At 32.3% G+C, this 13,645-nt stretch overlaps 2 protein-coding genes across 13 annotated transcripts in view; one reads left to right on the top strand and one right to left on the bottom strand.

Annotated features, from left to right (window-relative positions):
• LOC138936260 (uncharacterized) overlaps positions 1-13,645 on the bottom strand; it is a 383,952-nt gene that overhangs the window by 56,936 nt on the left and 313,371 nt on the right. For all 3 annotated transcript variants that reach the window (XR_011447356.1, XR_011447357.1, XM_070301524.1), the window contains one exon: positions 7,786-7,843. Coding sequence is in view for 1 of the 3 variants with exons in the window: in XM_070301524.1 (XP_070157625.1) it covers positions 7,786-7,843 (58 nt within the window). In the remaining 2 variants the exon portion in view is untranslated. The remainder of the gene's footprint in view (positions 1-7,785; positions 7,844-13,645) is intronic.
• The window catches only part of LOC138936250 (neural-cadherin), a 204,456-nt gene that overhangs the window by 59,455 nt on the left and 131,356 nt on the right, over positions 1-13,645 (top strand). For all 10 annotated transcript variants that reach the window (XM_070301499.1, XM_070301497.1, XM_070301498.1 and 7 more), the window contains one exon: positions 13,007-13,196. In XM_070301499.1, coding sequence (XP_070157600.1) covers positions 13,007-13,196 — 190 coding nt within the window. The remainder of the gene's footprint in view (positions 1-13,006; positions 13,197-13,645) is intronic.

The following is a 13,645-nucleotide window of genomic DNA, read 5'->3' as shown; positions in this document are numbered from 1 at the left end:
TCGTTAGGATGCTGGTTTAATGGCAGTCGGAAAGCAATGCAGCAAAACGTTTCATTATTCGGCGTTAGTTTGCCATTTTCCGCCAACTTTCCTCATCAACGTCGCGCCACGCGCACAAGTCTCGATGCGGGGATGTACACACATACAATGCCTACATACATACGCAAACACTTTGATATCATCCGTTGATAATCACTTCCCTTGTCGGGAATTCGCGGCCCGGCAAAAAACGCATCAACATCAACATTGTTAAGCCGCAACGTTAACGAGCAATATGTACAATATTTTAAGTCACGTGTTTTGTTTCTGCGCTGCGATATCATATACTACAAAGTCATTGCCTAAGCTAATTTAATGTATCATTTGACGAATTCTCGCGACGGATTAGATGCAGAACTATCTCTCTATCTATCTACCTATCTATCTTTTCATACATTTCTTGTGTGTGCCGTAAACATATTTTTGGGCATGTTTTATAAGAATAGATTGCTTCCCCCTAAAACTATATATATATATATATATATATATATATATATATATATATATATATATAATTATATATACATATATCGTTCATTTGACCAATCATTGTCTCTCGTTTCTCTCTCATTTGTCTCTCATGATTTACACTCACTCGTGCGTGTCTCCTCCTTTTTTTTTTTAGTTATTCGTTCTTTGGCGCAGGATTGGCTTTTTTCAAAATTTACTTTGGTCTCGTTTTTTCGTTGCCGTATGCGTTCCGAGTCAGTCAAGTAGTTGTGATCGCGAATGCGATCGAGCAATTTTAATTCTCGAACGCCCGACTTGGCAAATACATACATATTACGTTTTTCAACACTCACGTTTGGTTGTTATCAGTTTTAAATCACTACGATTCACAATCATGGTTCGTCGCCAGGACACGCATACTCATCCAATTCATCGACATACATTCCATGAATGCCGTAATTAATTTTTGGGCATGTTTCGTCAGTTGCTTATCTTGCGTTAGGTTACGACGTGCGCAATCACGTTCTTCTTTCCTCCACGTTATTTATTTTTTTTTCATTTTTCTTCGAGAGTGTAGTGTGTTCTCGTAGTGTCATTTTGTCGGCGACAACCTCTTTTTTTTTTTGTGCGCCGCTCGACAGCAAGTTGAGCAACGATTTAGATTGTTGAGTTGATGATAGTTAGAGCATATTTTTAATTGCTGGAATCACCGTCTCGTATCACGTCGGGCAGCATAGTGTAGTGTGATTTATATATATATATATATATATTTACTTTTCCAATTAAAATTGAACGAGTAAAAGCATTTGCTGATTAATTGGCGCCGCTACGTGACGCTCGCGGATCGAAACGCTCATGTGTGTCGACTGGGGCGAGGATTTCTTTCTCTTTGTCCTTTTTTTTTTACGTGCAAAGGAAAGAGAAGGATATTATGGATTCACGAGACTCGAAATGAAAACGATTCTACATCCTTCTGGCGAGTGAGCTGACACCGAAATTAAACTTTTGCAGTACGATTTTATTGCCATAAAAAAGTAATATACTGGGCGGCCCATTTTAATCCATCCAGTCGAATATCTCAAAAACCAAGCCCGGAAAAGAAAAATGTTTCAGACAAAAGTTGTGTGGCTTCAAGGGGGCCGTAAGATGGTGACAATGATTTGACCTTGGAAAATCATTTGAAGGTCATGTGAAGGTCAACTTTAAAATCTGAAATGGAAACCCCCATTTTTTATTTAGTATTCTTGTATCTGACATCGAGAGCTTTCCAAAACACTATAATAAAGTATTTTTTCATTAAGTACTTTTTGAGTTATTTTATATTTTAATCTGACATATTTTGATATAAAAAATTAAATATCTCGTAAAATATTCAGTTTTCGATAATTTTACCGCAATACTTCTATGTACAGAATAATAAGACAAATTAATTAGTGCCAAAAAGAAACAAATAATTGTTTAAAAAAATACATTGTAAATAATTTTCTTAAAAACAATTTTTTTTTTATACTAATTGATTTGTCTCATTATTCTGTACATAGAAGTATTACGGTAAGATGATCAAAAACTAAATATTTTACGAGATATTTAATTTTTTATATCAAAATATGTCAAATTAAAATATAAAATTACTCAAAAAGTACTTAATAAAAATAATACTTTATTATAGTGTTTTGGAAAGCTCTCGAGGCAAGCTACAAAAATACTAAATAAAAAATGAAGGTTTCCATTTAAGATTTTAAAGTTGACCTTCACATGACCTTCAAATGATTTTCCAAGGTCAAACCAATGGTACCGTCTTACGGCCCTCTCGAAACCAAACAACTTTTGTCTCAAACATTTTTCTCTTTCGGGCTTGGTTTTTGAGATATTCGACTGGATGTATTAAAATGGGCCACCCAGTATATATATATAAAATAAAATAAAATAAAATCTTTGGGAATAATCAAATTATCACAAATCAAATATCGAATTTCTATGTGCTCGTGTTAATGGAGGAAGATTACTTTGTATGACGTCAAAAAATTTTTCGATAAAATCGTATTGGAATTTTGATTAATGATACGCTCACGTGTACACTCATAATCACACAAACAGACACGCATAAACAGACACACATTTGCATCGTCACCGCGCACCAAGGGTTGAGGAGCGATTGTGCACCGAGTGGGGATATATAAGATCTACGTTCTCTCTCTCTCTCTCTCTCTCTCTCTCTCTCTCTCTCTCTCTAAACTTTCTAACATATAACTTTTGACTACACGCGCCGCTCTTGTGCGACAATCTTACCTGTACAAGCTCGCTTTTTGTCCACATACTTAACGTAGTTGTACGCGTACCTTACGCGTACGTGCGCACATTCACATATTCACTCACATGCAAATTTTCGGACTAAGGGTCACGCTTATGAGCTGTACTATACTGTTCCTATTATACTAACCAACGTGCGCGATGTATAAACTACTCGAAGCGAGAATGCAATATCGTCTGTCAGACGTCGTCCACGTATAACGAGCAATTAAAATCGCCGTACACAAGCCGTCATTTGTCACGGGCACGGGTTGCGCTATTATTCTGACAGTAATGTGAAAACTCTCCGAGATTAACATTCGGCCTCGATAACACCGCTAACGAGCAATCATCGGAATTAATCAGCGAAAAAATGCACGGTGACGTGGGTTTCATTTTACGTTGCTCGATCATGATTAATAAACATCGAATTAAATTTCGCGGAGAAAAAGAAATTGAGAAATTATTCAAACAACCGATCAATATTGATACTACGAGATTTCGAGTTCTCAGATGAGCTGACACTTATACCCGTATTCATAGTCCGTCCTTGAGGAATAAGGATTCCTTGTTCCTCGTTCCACGTTTCATAAACTTTCCTTGACCGAACAAGGAATCTTATTGGCTCCCTTATCTCAAGGAAGGTCACGAGCTTCCTTGAGGAGTGATGCGACCTTTTTAGTAGACGATACGCAGAATATAACCAAATATAACCTCCAAAAGTTAGTTTCGTTACATTTGTGGTTTTGTGGTTATTTGTTGTCGCGCTCTCAAACTGAAAGTGTATAAAGGAAAAAGGGATAATGGACAATGAATTTTTAAATGATTCTGACGATGGATTTGAAGACGAAAATCCAGAGAATCGGATTCTGTGGCGGATTCCGAAAAGATACATTCGCGATTGGGAAAATCCCGTGGAATTTTTTGAAGATACGAAAAAGTTTTCATATATATTATATGAAATTAGTTGCAGGCAGCATAAAACGGTGCTGCCTCCAGTCGGTCACTAAAAATCCCTAAAATATTCCTTCCTTCCGAAAGGGAGACTCGAGGTCCATCTACGAAACAAGGTGGCCTTGCAGATTCAAGGAATCCTTCATGGAGGCTTCCTCCGTCCTTAAAATAAGGAAGGACTATGAATACGGGTATTAGCGTTGCGTTATTTCGCGAATGAACCAAGGATAAATTAATGATTTTTAAAGCAACAGGGTAAACTTTCTTTTTCGCTCAATTCGGTTTCGGTGAATAAATTGTTTTCGTGAGAAATTTATGCAAAAATACCAAAAGTGGCAAAATGTGGAAAATTGCAAACGAAAAGTGGATGAATGAAAATCGAAAAGAATTTCAAAAACTCCATTCAGCCTAAATATTTACATATGTCGATATAAATTTTAGAAACGCGTTTATCAGTATTTACTCTTCCAAAGATTTCTTTCAATACATATCAATTAATATTATGTGTATTACAAAAATCGATCGTCTTTAAATAAATTAATAATTTTATTTTTAAAAATATTTACATCGAGAAAATTGATTATGGCTAGCGCTAATCTTAATTAGCGCACACAATCAAAAATCGAAAGGTTAATACACACGTTATCTGGTCACGTACAGTTTATTATGGCATTGATTTATTTCCCAAAAATGATAAACATAATAAATGGTGGTATTATTAGAATCTTTTGTATGCTTGACGGCTTGATATTTTATCGAGTTGTCATCGTTACATCCCAGGACATTAATCGCGTATTTCAAAGCAGCTTCGACATTTTGTAGATATTAATCCGTACTATATATTCCGCATTTTAAACGAATTTTAAACGAATGCTGGATCAGAAGAGTGCTTCGATATTGCAAAAATTATGTTTTGAGCAAAACAATTTTGTTACGGAATATTTAATATAATATAACTGCTCGATCTGATAATGCAAAAACAGTTATTTATTTGATATAATATTTACTATCTCTCAAATTTTTTTTCCTTTCCTTTTAATAATAAATTCATTGGCAATACCGCAGTCGATTTTATCTTGGAGGAAATTTAACTCAGCTATCATCTCTTTATCATGTTTTTTTTTTAAATATTTATATTAAATATATTAGTATATATATATGAAATAAAAAAAATTTTAATTAAATATGTAATTAAATAAAAATGTCTTGAAATTTATTAAAGTATGAGATACGTTGTGACGATAAATTTACTTAAACATACCTATTTATTTCGTCATATGAAATAATTAAAACCTGATTTGCAATATAACAAGATCAAATTTTAAAGTAATATATGTTCATATATTATAAATAGAGATAAATAAAATAATCGCAGCAAAGAATCCTAAATATTTTTTGCATATATTTTATAATCGTGCTTGTTAATCTGCACATTCTCACATTCGCATTTAAGTTTCGCTGAAAATACATTTTGGAATTCAATATTGATCAAGCTGTCGAGTTGAATATGAAAACGCGATGCGCACATCGCATACCATTCGAATGCCATTTTTTTTTTTTTTTTTCATATTTCGTTAAAATGCGACAAAGTATCCTTTGCGAGCTTTAATGGCCGAAAACGTTTGTGTGTCAATATTGCTGTCCATTCGTTCAATATATCGCGTTACTCCTCGTCACCGCTACCAGTAGCATAGCTCTCGATGATCCCGCGGATTTTTGCATGGCAAACGTGAAAAAAAAGAACGTAAAAAATGTATTGCGCGATATGGGTGGCGATAGTAAACGAGTTACTCATACTACTTACGTCTTTGATATTTATTTTATTACTTGCAGATCCGGGGAAAGTCGCTGTGAGAGAATGTGTTACATATATATACCATATACAGGATGTCCCACTTTAAAGGACCCACTCAAATATCTCAGAAACACTGCGTTAAATCGAAAAATGTTTCAAACAAAAGTTGTGTGGCTTCAAGGGGGCCATAAGATGGTGACAATGATTTGACCTTGGAAAATTATTTGAAGGTCATGTGAAGGTCAACTTTAAAATCTTAAATAGAAACCCCCATTTTTTATTTAGTATTCTTGTAGCTTGCCTCGAGAGCTTTCCAAAACACTATAATAAATTATTTTTTTATTCAGTACTTTTTGAGTTATTTTATATTTTAATCAGACATTTTTTGATATAAAAAATTAAATATCTCATAAAATAGTTAGATTTTGATAATCTTACCGTAATACTTTTATGTACAGAATAATGAGACAAATCAATTAGTATAAAAAAAAATTGTTTTTAAGAAAATTATTTACAATGTATTTTTTTAAACAATTATTTGTTTTTTTTGGCACTAATTAATTTGTCTTATTATTTTGTACATAGAAGTATTGCGGTAAAATTATCGAAAACTGAATATTTTACGAAATATTTAATTTTTTATATCAAAAGATGTCAGATTAAAATATAAAATAACTCAAAAAGTACTTAATGAAAAAATACTTTATTATAGTGTTTTGGAAAGCTCTCGATGTCAGCTACAAGAATACTAAATAAAAAATGGGGATTTCCATTTAAGATTTTAAAGTTGACCTTCACATGACTTTCAAATGATTTTCCAAGATCAAATCATTATCACCGTCTTATGGCCCCCTTGAAGCCACGCAACTTTTGTTTGAAACATTTTTCGATTTAACGCAGTGTTTCTGAGATATTTGAGTGGGTCCTTTAAAATGGGACACACTGTATATATACCATATACATACCATATATATGGTATATATATATAAATAGAAATAAATTTGTTTAATATTAGAAGAAAATTTTTTTATGAAAATAAATCGATTACCTAATTAATCATTTTTTGATAATGTTCGTCTTTAAGATACTTGAAAACATGATAAAGTTTCAATATTTTATATAAATGTTCTTCTTAATATTCCGCGATAAATTAATAATTATAATATTAGAAACTATCTTTTAACAAATAACGTAAAAATGTTCAAATAAATATCGTTCATGAATTAAAATCCCGCTTGTTGGCTGTTACTTTCAGAACGAAATAGATAGTATCACACGGATTTCAGATCGGAAAAATATGGTTGATAAAAGCAAAAAGGAAAAAAAAAAAAATTACTAACGGTATTAAACATAAAATACGTCGTGCCATGCCAGTTTTGCCGTCTCTGGTAAAAAGATGCCAACATTTTTCACAGAAAATCCTTCCATCCGTGCATAAAAGTGCCATTTCCCGCAATTCGGAGATACTCTCGTCTATTTAAATAAAATTGGTCGTAAAACGTATTCGCAGGAATATTTCTGCTACATTTTTCCAACAAAATCTTTTTGCCCTTTAATATTTATAATTTTTAGTAAATCCGAATGTAAATTCGTTTCGGATCGCGCGTTCGGAAGAGACGTATCGTTCCCGGGACGAACGTGATTTAAGATCCCCGGACGAAGTTTTAAGGATATCCTTAGGAAATGATATTTTAATGCTGGAACTCGCTTTCCATTTGAAGTTAAGCGAGGGGGACAGGAGAGATAGCGCACGTCTCTCGCAATATCTTAGTTCGAGGAAACTTAACATGGGGACGTTCAAAATGTAACACGACGCGATTTAAATGATTGAGCTCCGTGCGGAACACGAGCGCTTAACAGATCTTTGCGTATTCACAAACGAGCTCGTTTCGCTAACGGCGTTACCTGGGAGAACGATGTCTGAAGATTGAATCTTTTAAAGATCTCGTTAAGCGCGACGTGCAATAGAAGAGACGTCCGCTACGTTTAACTTTCGAAATTTATATTTTCACGGCGAATGTTTAATTTAATTTTTGCGGATTTGCTTCGTCTAAAAATAAAATTTTGTATGTATAGAAATTATATATCGTGTTTAAGTATAATGCAATATCGGAGAGAGACATCTTGAAGTAGAAAACGCAAATGGCAAACGTAAGCCGTGATATTAATCGCATTAGTATTATTGCACAATTATTAAATCGCGTATAATACGCTTTTGAAAATTTCGATTCTCGAAATTGTGTTATAAAAAGACTTACCGAGATTGCGGCTTAAAAATGTCAACCGCGGAGAAGATATCGAACAGCACAGCGTAATCTGCGAATAAGATAAAATATTTATCAATAGAAAAATATATTATTAATATATTTTACAAAAAAAATATATCAATATTTCAAAAAAAATATATATATAATTAATAATATGTACAATAATATGCAATAGAAGTTAATAGCAATTTTATTTTACTCGCATTTAAATAAGATTTCTTTTATTTTGTAATATTTGTTTTTTTTTTATTTTAGTAACTTTTGGATATTCGCAATATCCGTCCCGTAAGAAATAATAATTTCATAGTTGACATTTATATTAGTACTTTGATATCGTCCGTAATTTGTATGTCATAAAAGAGGCGCAGTCTGAGAATCAACTTTGACTTTTAAGTTAACCATTATATAACACACTCAAATACACAAAAAGTGTAGATTATATTCAGAAAATATTTTCCGTGTGATTTGGAGATTATTGTTTCTTAACATAAATATAAAGACAGATATATTTAATATTAAAGTTTAATAATTTTTAGAAATGATGTTATTTTAGAACTCGTAAAAAGACAAAAAAGTTCAATCTTTCAATTAATTTTGAATAAATTTCATTCTAATTCAATCAGCAAGTATCGTGACATTTACGACAGATTGACAATAAATAGTTTCGATAAATAAAATCGTTTATAAAATGAAATTTTCTAAGGGAATGTCTTGAAAAACTCGTCTAAGAATTCATTTATTTTTTCATTCGCATCTCGTGTTTTTCCACCTTTTAAAACATCTTATATACAAAGTTGTTCCCAGGCTCAACTGTAATTTTAATAATAAATTATTTTATGAATTTAGAATTAATGCTCATCGTAAGAAAACATTCGTAAGTTTTTAAAACGTGATATATTAATATCTCGAGAGAGTATAATTTTATAAAGATAAATTAAATAATACAATAAAACGCGATAATATTTCTAATTAAATAAATAAACATAAATTTTGATCAGAATCAATTATTAAAATTATGGTCGATGGTTTCGGAACATCGTAAGGAAACGTCAATATGCCGTGCCTGTATATAGTTGACAAATGGCGCTGTCAATTTCGATCGCGTGTCCTTTGAACCAGGGAGAGATCCTCCCTCTCAGGAGACCAAAATCCTTCCGTATCAGTGGGCATTTCACGGACGTCTAACGGATGACACGACGGCTGTGTACACGCGGTGCGTGGTTCATACCCGCGGAACAAAGAAACGCACGCATCACACGCATATTACACACACATATATATATACACACACACGCAAATACACACATAAACGCGCGCGCGTGCATAGACGACAAACAATCGAAGACGTAATAATTGAGCATGTAATACAGTCGTGCGATGCGTTCGATCAATGAGCTGAGCTCAAATACGTGCAAATAAATTGAATCAGACTGTTATAGATTTATTAAGGGACAAGGATTAATTAAGAGAAATTCGTGTGAAAATAATTCCTGATAAAATTTAATTTATACTTCAAACAAATTAATTTATTCGTTTTCTTAAAACTTTGAAAGGACCCAATCTTTCTAAGAAATTAATTTAAAAATTCTGCCACATCCTGTCTTAACAATCCTTGTAAAAGATAAATGAGATTATAAGAAATTAATATTCTTAATCTGATTAAATAATTTTAATGTCAAGAAATATATATACCATATATATATATAATTTGAAAATGTTTATATTTATTCCATTTTAATTGTAATATATCTTATTACAAGTTCAGAAATATTTAGATAATTCAAGAATGTGTGATTACATTAAATTCTCATTTCAATGATTAGAAATTAATAACATTAATTACATAAATCCAATATATATATATATATATATATATATATATATTATATTTTATTAAATTTTGATTCATTCTATTTAATGTAACCATTAATGCAGGATGCTTCTGCATTTTAGAGAAGATAATTTAATTTATTCAAAACAAATTAGAGACCAGGCGATAATGCGCAATTGAAATAACTAATTAATTTCAAATTAGTAAATAAAGACTAATTGCACTTGATGGATTTCGCGTAACTTTTATTGATCCAAAGCGCGATAATTGCTCGAGTGAGATTTCCAAGACAATAGTTAACTTTTGCATCTTTTATCCGATACTTAATCACAAAATTAATTAAAGCCTCATGTTATAGAAATAATTTTAATAATTCATCAAATTTTCAAATAGCGGAATATTTAATGATGTAAATATTTACACACTGTGTGTACTAATTGACTCTGTTAATTAATAATTCGTTTTATATTAAATAACCCGCCGCGGGGTTTTTATTTATTTGTTTGAAGAATATTCAAGTGCGTGTGTGTAATTCAAGTGAACAATAATATTTGCATCTAATGATAAATTATTTAAATAAAAACTTTCATTTATCTCAGTAATTTTTTTCCACTATATAATATATATTTATACAGTACACTCTAATGTATTATTATTAACCGATCAAAAAATTTTTTTTTTTTTCTGAAATATGTCAATTTTAATAAATTTTTAAAGAATTTTTTCGCAAATTGAACTAGCGAATATATTTTAGGAAAAAAATAAAATAATAATGTGACCTTTGTCTTATTCCAACCGATCATTCTCCAAAGATCCTTCTTGTATCTTTCTCCAAGGAACATCGGCTTTAACATTCTAAACTTACTAGCAATGGAACTGCCATGGCATTTAAATTGCTAAAAAGAACTTTGCAAATTTTACGAGTGAGCTACTTGCATTATCGACCCACACTATTTAAATGATTGCCAATTTTCTTTAGCATTGTCAATGTAAACGTAACTTTATGCCATTGCCAGATATGTAAAAAATATTAAATTTAAAACAATTTGCAAATTTATCATTTGTTTCAAACAGCTGATGTGTTTACTTTTTTTTTTTTTTTTTACAAAGTAATAGTATATATGCAAGCATTTTTTAAAATAAATTCCAATAATTAAATTACAAGTAATTTAAATTCTAATAAGATTCGCCTAGCTAGATAAACTTGGAATAAAACTATCCTGTGTCGAGACATGCAACATTCCTTGTAAATTACATTAGTAGACAATAAAATTGTTAACAAATAACAGTCCGATCGATTAATAATCATTCGATCACGAAGCTCAACTTTGCGCTCGAACAAGACTTCTAACATGGCACATACAATGGAAACGTAACACTTCTGCTATCGAATTAACAACGGTAACAGAGTCGAGGATAGTAATTAGCTCGCGTGTGTAAACGGGACGAATGTAGCTAGAGCAGCAGATATCTTTTGACTGCGTCAACTAGGATTATGGCCGCTCTTCGGCAGGAGCCATCGCTCCGTGTGTGTATGTGTGTTTGTGTGTTATATAATACGCGTATATATATATATATATATATATTATACGTATACGATTTTATATATATGTACACGCGCAGATGTGTACATTAATTAAGCGCACCGAATAGAGAAACGGAAGGGAAAAGAAAAGGAACGCGGGCGACGACGGGGAGCGAGAAACGTGTTAGGTAAAAAATAATCACTCCACTGATCGCTACGCATCTTAATCGGTATAATTTCGATACGCGTTTAAGGCACGTATTAATTTTCGACACAATATAGCAAAATATTATATGTCAAGTATATCACGGGGTGGAAATTAATTTTGCGTGTCTCTGTAAAAAGGAAAACGGTGTTATGGAAGAATGAATTGATCCATATTGTGAGTAGTAATCACATGGTCCAACTGTATATAAGTCATACTTTTTTTTATTCTGCGAATTAAATCACTTTTGCGCATAATAACGCTGCTCGTAGATTCGCGATGGCCGAAATTATACCGGTTCCGAGCAAAGATAATCATCACGCAGACGCGATGACAGTTTAATGCGTAGAGATCGGTGATATTGTTGTTGCGAGGTACTAAAAGAAATCGTCCTTTTACCTCATTTATTAGATATATTGACACACCCTGGCGAAAGAGTCTCTTTTTTCCATAATGACGGTCAGGCGTTTAAAAAATAGAAAAAGAAAAATAATCCTATTTTTTTTTGTACTTGCCTCTCTCTCTCTCTCTCTTTCTCCTTCTCTCTGATCGTGTACGTATACGCTCGCGCGTATACGACACATCGCATGGTGATATCTTTTATTTCGAGATTTATTTTTCCTCTCGTTATATTGGCAGTAACAATTAACAATAGTTCTATAATATACATATATATATTTATATATACAGGATGCATCCGTGCTGGAAGATCCGTTTGCCTACGAATTCTTAGATAACGCAATAAGACTTTTTATCTTTCCACGACAAATATATTTGATCGAGAAATAATTGAATCAATGTTGAAATAAATTTGAAATTGATACGACTCGCAAAGCAGAATAATATGTATAAATTATTGCTCAAAAATGTGCTGGAAAATTATATTTATCAGATGTATATATTAATTTATTATAGAGTACATGTATATATTTATGAATAATATTTATTGTTTAAAAATTAAATATTTAAGGCTCGAATAAATAATATAATTCGATTGTATTCGCATTCTTGAACACAATCAAAATAGTTACGTCATTATTTAGTATCTTTGGCTAAAAAAATTGTTAGATAATTTTTTTTTTTTTTTCCCCCCCCAAATGATATCGTTCCCCCATTCATTGACATAGATTTGCATCTCAGTATTTTGAGCTAAATGTAATTATATTCTCTAGAATGATAAATAATAAATGCAATCTTTAAAGAAATAAGACTTAATATTATTTCTCTATTTAAAGATATATATGTGATCTGAATACAGATGACAATATCGGCGAAAGGGATCACGTTTAGCCGCGGGGCATTCCTGTATATTCGTATCTTGATACTGGAACAACCAATATCGTTTTGTGAAAAGGGCAGGTCAAACGTTACATAACCGAGTATGTAACAATCGTCCTTCGATTCCCGAGTCACGTAAAGGATATCAATTGTTCCATCTTCAAAATATCGATATGTATATATCGGCTCCCTTTCTTTCTTTCTCTCTCTCTCTCTCTCTCTCTCTCTCTCTCTCTCTCTCTTTCTCTTCTATCTTAGAAAATTTCCGTTCTCGTTTCTGTTTTTCCGTTTCCGTTTCGTTAAGCCGTTCACGGCAGCTTCCGAGCAGCCAGCGGCGCGCCTTTGTAATACATACCTTTGTGTGTGTCGACAGCTCTGGAATCGACAATAATCCGACGGTCTTTTACCACTTAATGCCCGGTTCCACGGCTCAGACGAACAAGTTTCACACGTTTTACCTTCAACAACGCCCTGACCAATTGTCGACCTGGGCTGACATCAAGGTTAACCACCCACTGGACTATGAGAGCATAAAAGAATACAATCTCACCATACGAGTGGAGGTACGGCTCGTCCTTTTCGTACCTTTACATTTGAAAAATTAAATCTCGCGCGATTAAATCTTTTATGAAAAAATAAATAAATAAAGATATAAATGTATCATTTTGCGACGCCGCTGAATAATCACTGTTTCCTAATCTGTCACGGAATCGCCGCAATCTAATTATTGATAATAATAATTTTGCGATATTAGCATAATTACAGTTTGCTAAATCAATAACGTAATTCTGCTTTGTATGCATATAAGCTCAAATATAGATTAATCGCGTATAAATCACTAATCTGAGAGAGAACGGCTCAAAGTGAATATACAGGATGTCCCATTTTAAAGGACCCACTCAAATATCTCAGAAACACTGCGTTAAATGGAAAAAATTATTCTGTACATAAAAGTATTACGGTAAGATTATCAAAAACTAACTATTTTATGAGATATTTAATTTTTTATATC

This window comes from Polyergus mexicanus, unplaced genomic scaffold (genome assembly GCF_030449975.1).
Source record: "Polyergus mexicanus isolate NDT 795.1 unplaced genomic scaffold, iyPolMexi1.0 SCAF_9, whole genome shotgun sequence".
In the NCBI taxonomy this organism is placed as follows: domain Eukaryota; kingdom Metazoa; phylum Arthropoda; class Insecta; order Hymenoptera; family Formicidae; genus Polyergus; species Polyergus mexicanus.
Note: the sequence above shows the minus strand (reverse complement) of the source record. Positions and strands in the feature narration are given on the sequence as shown.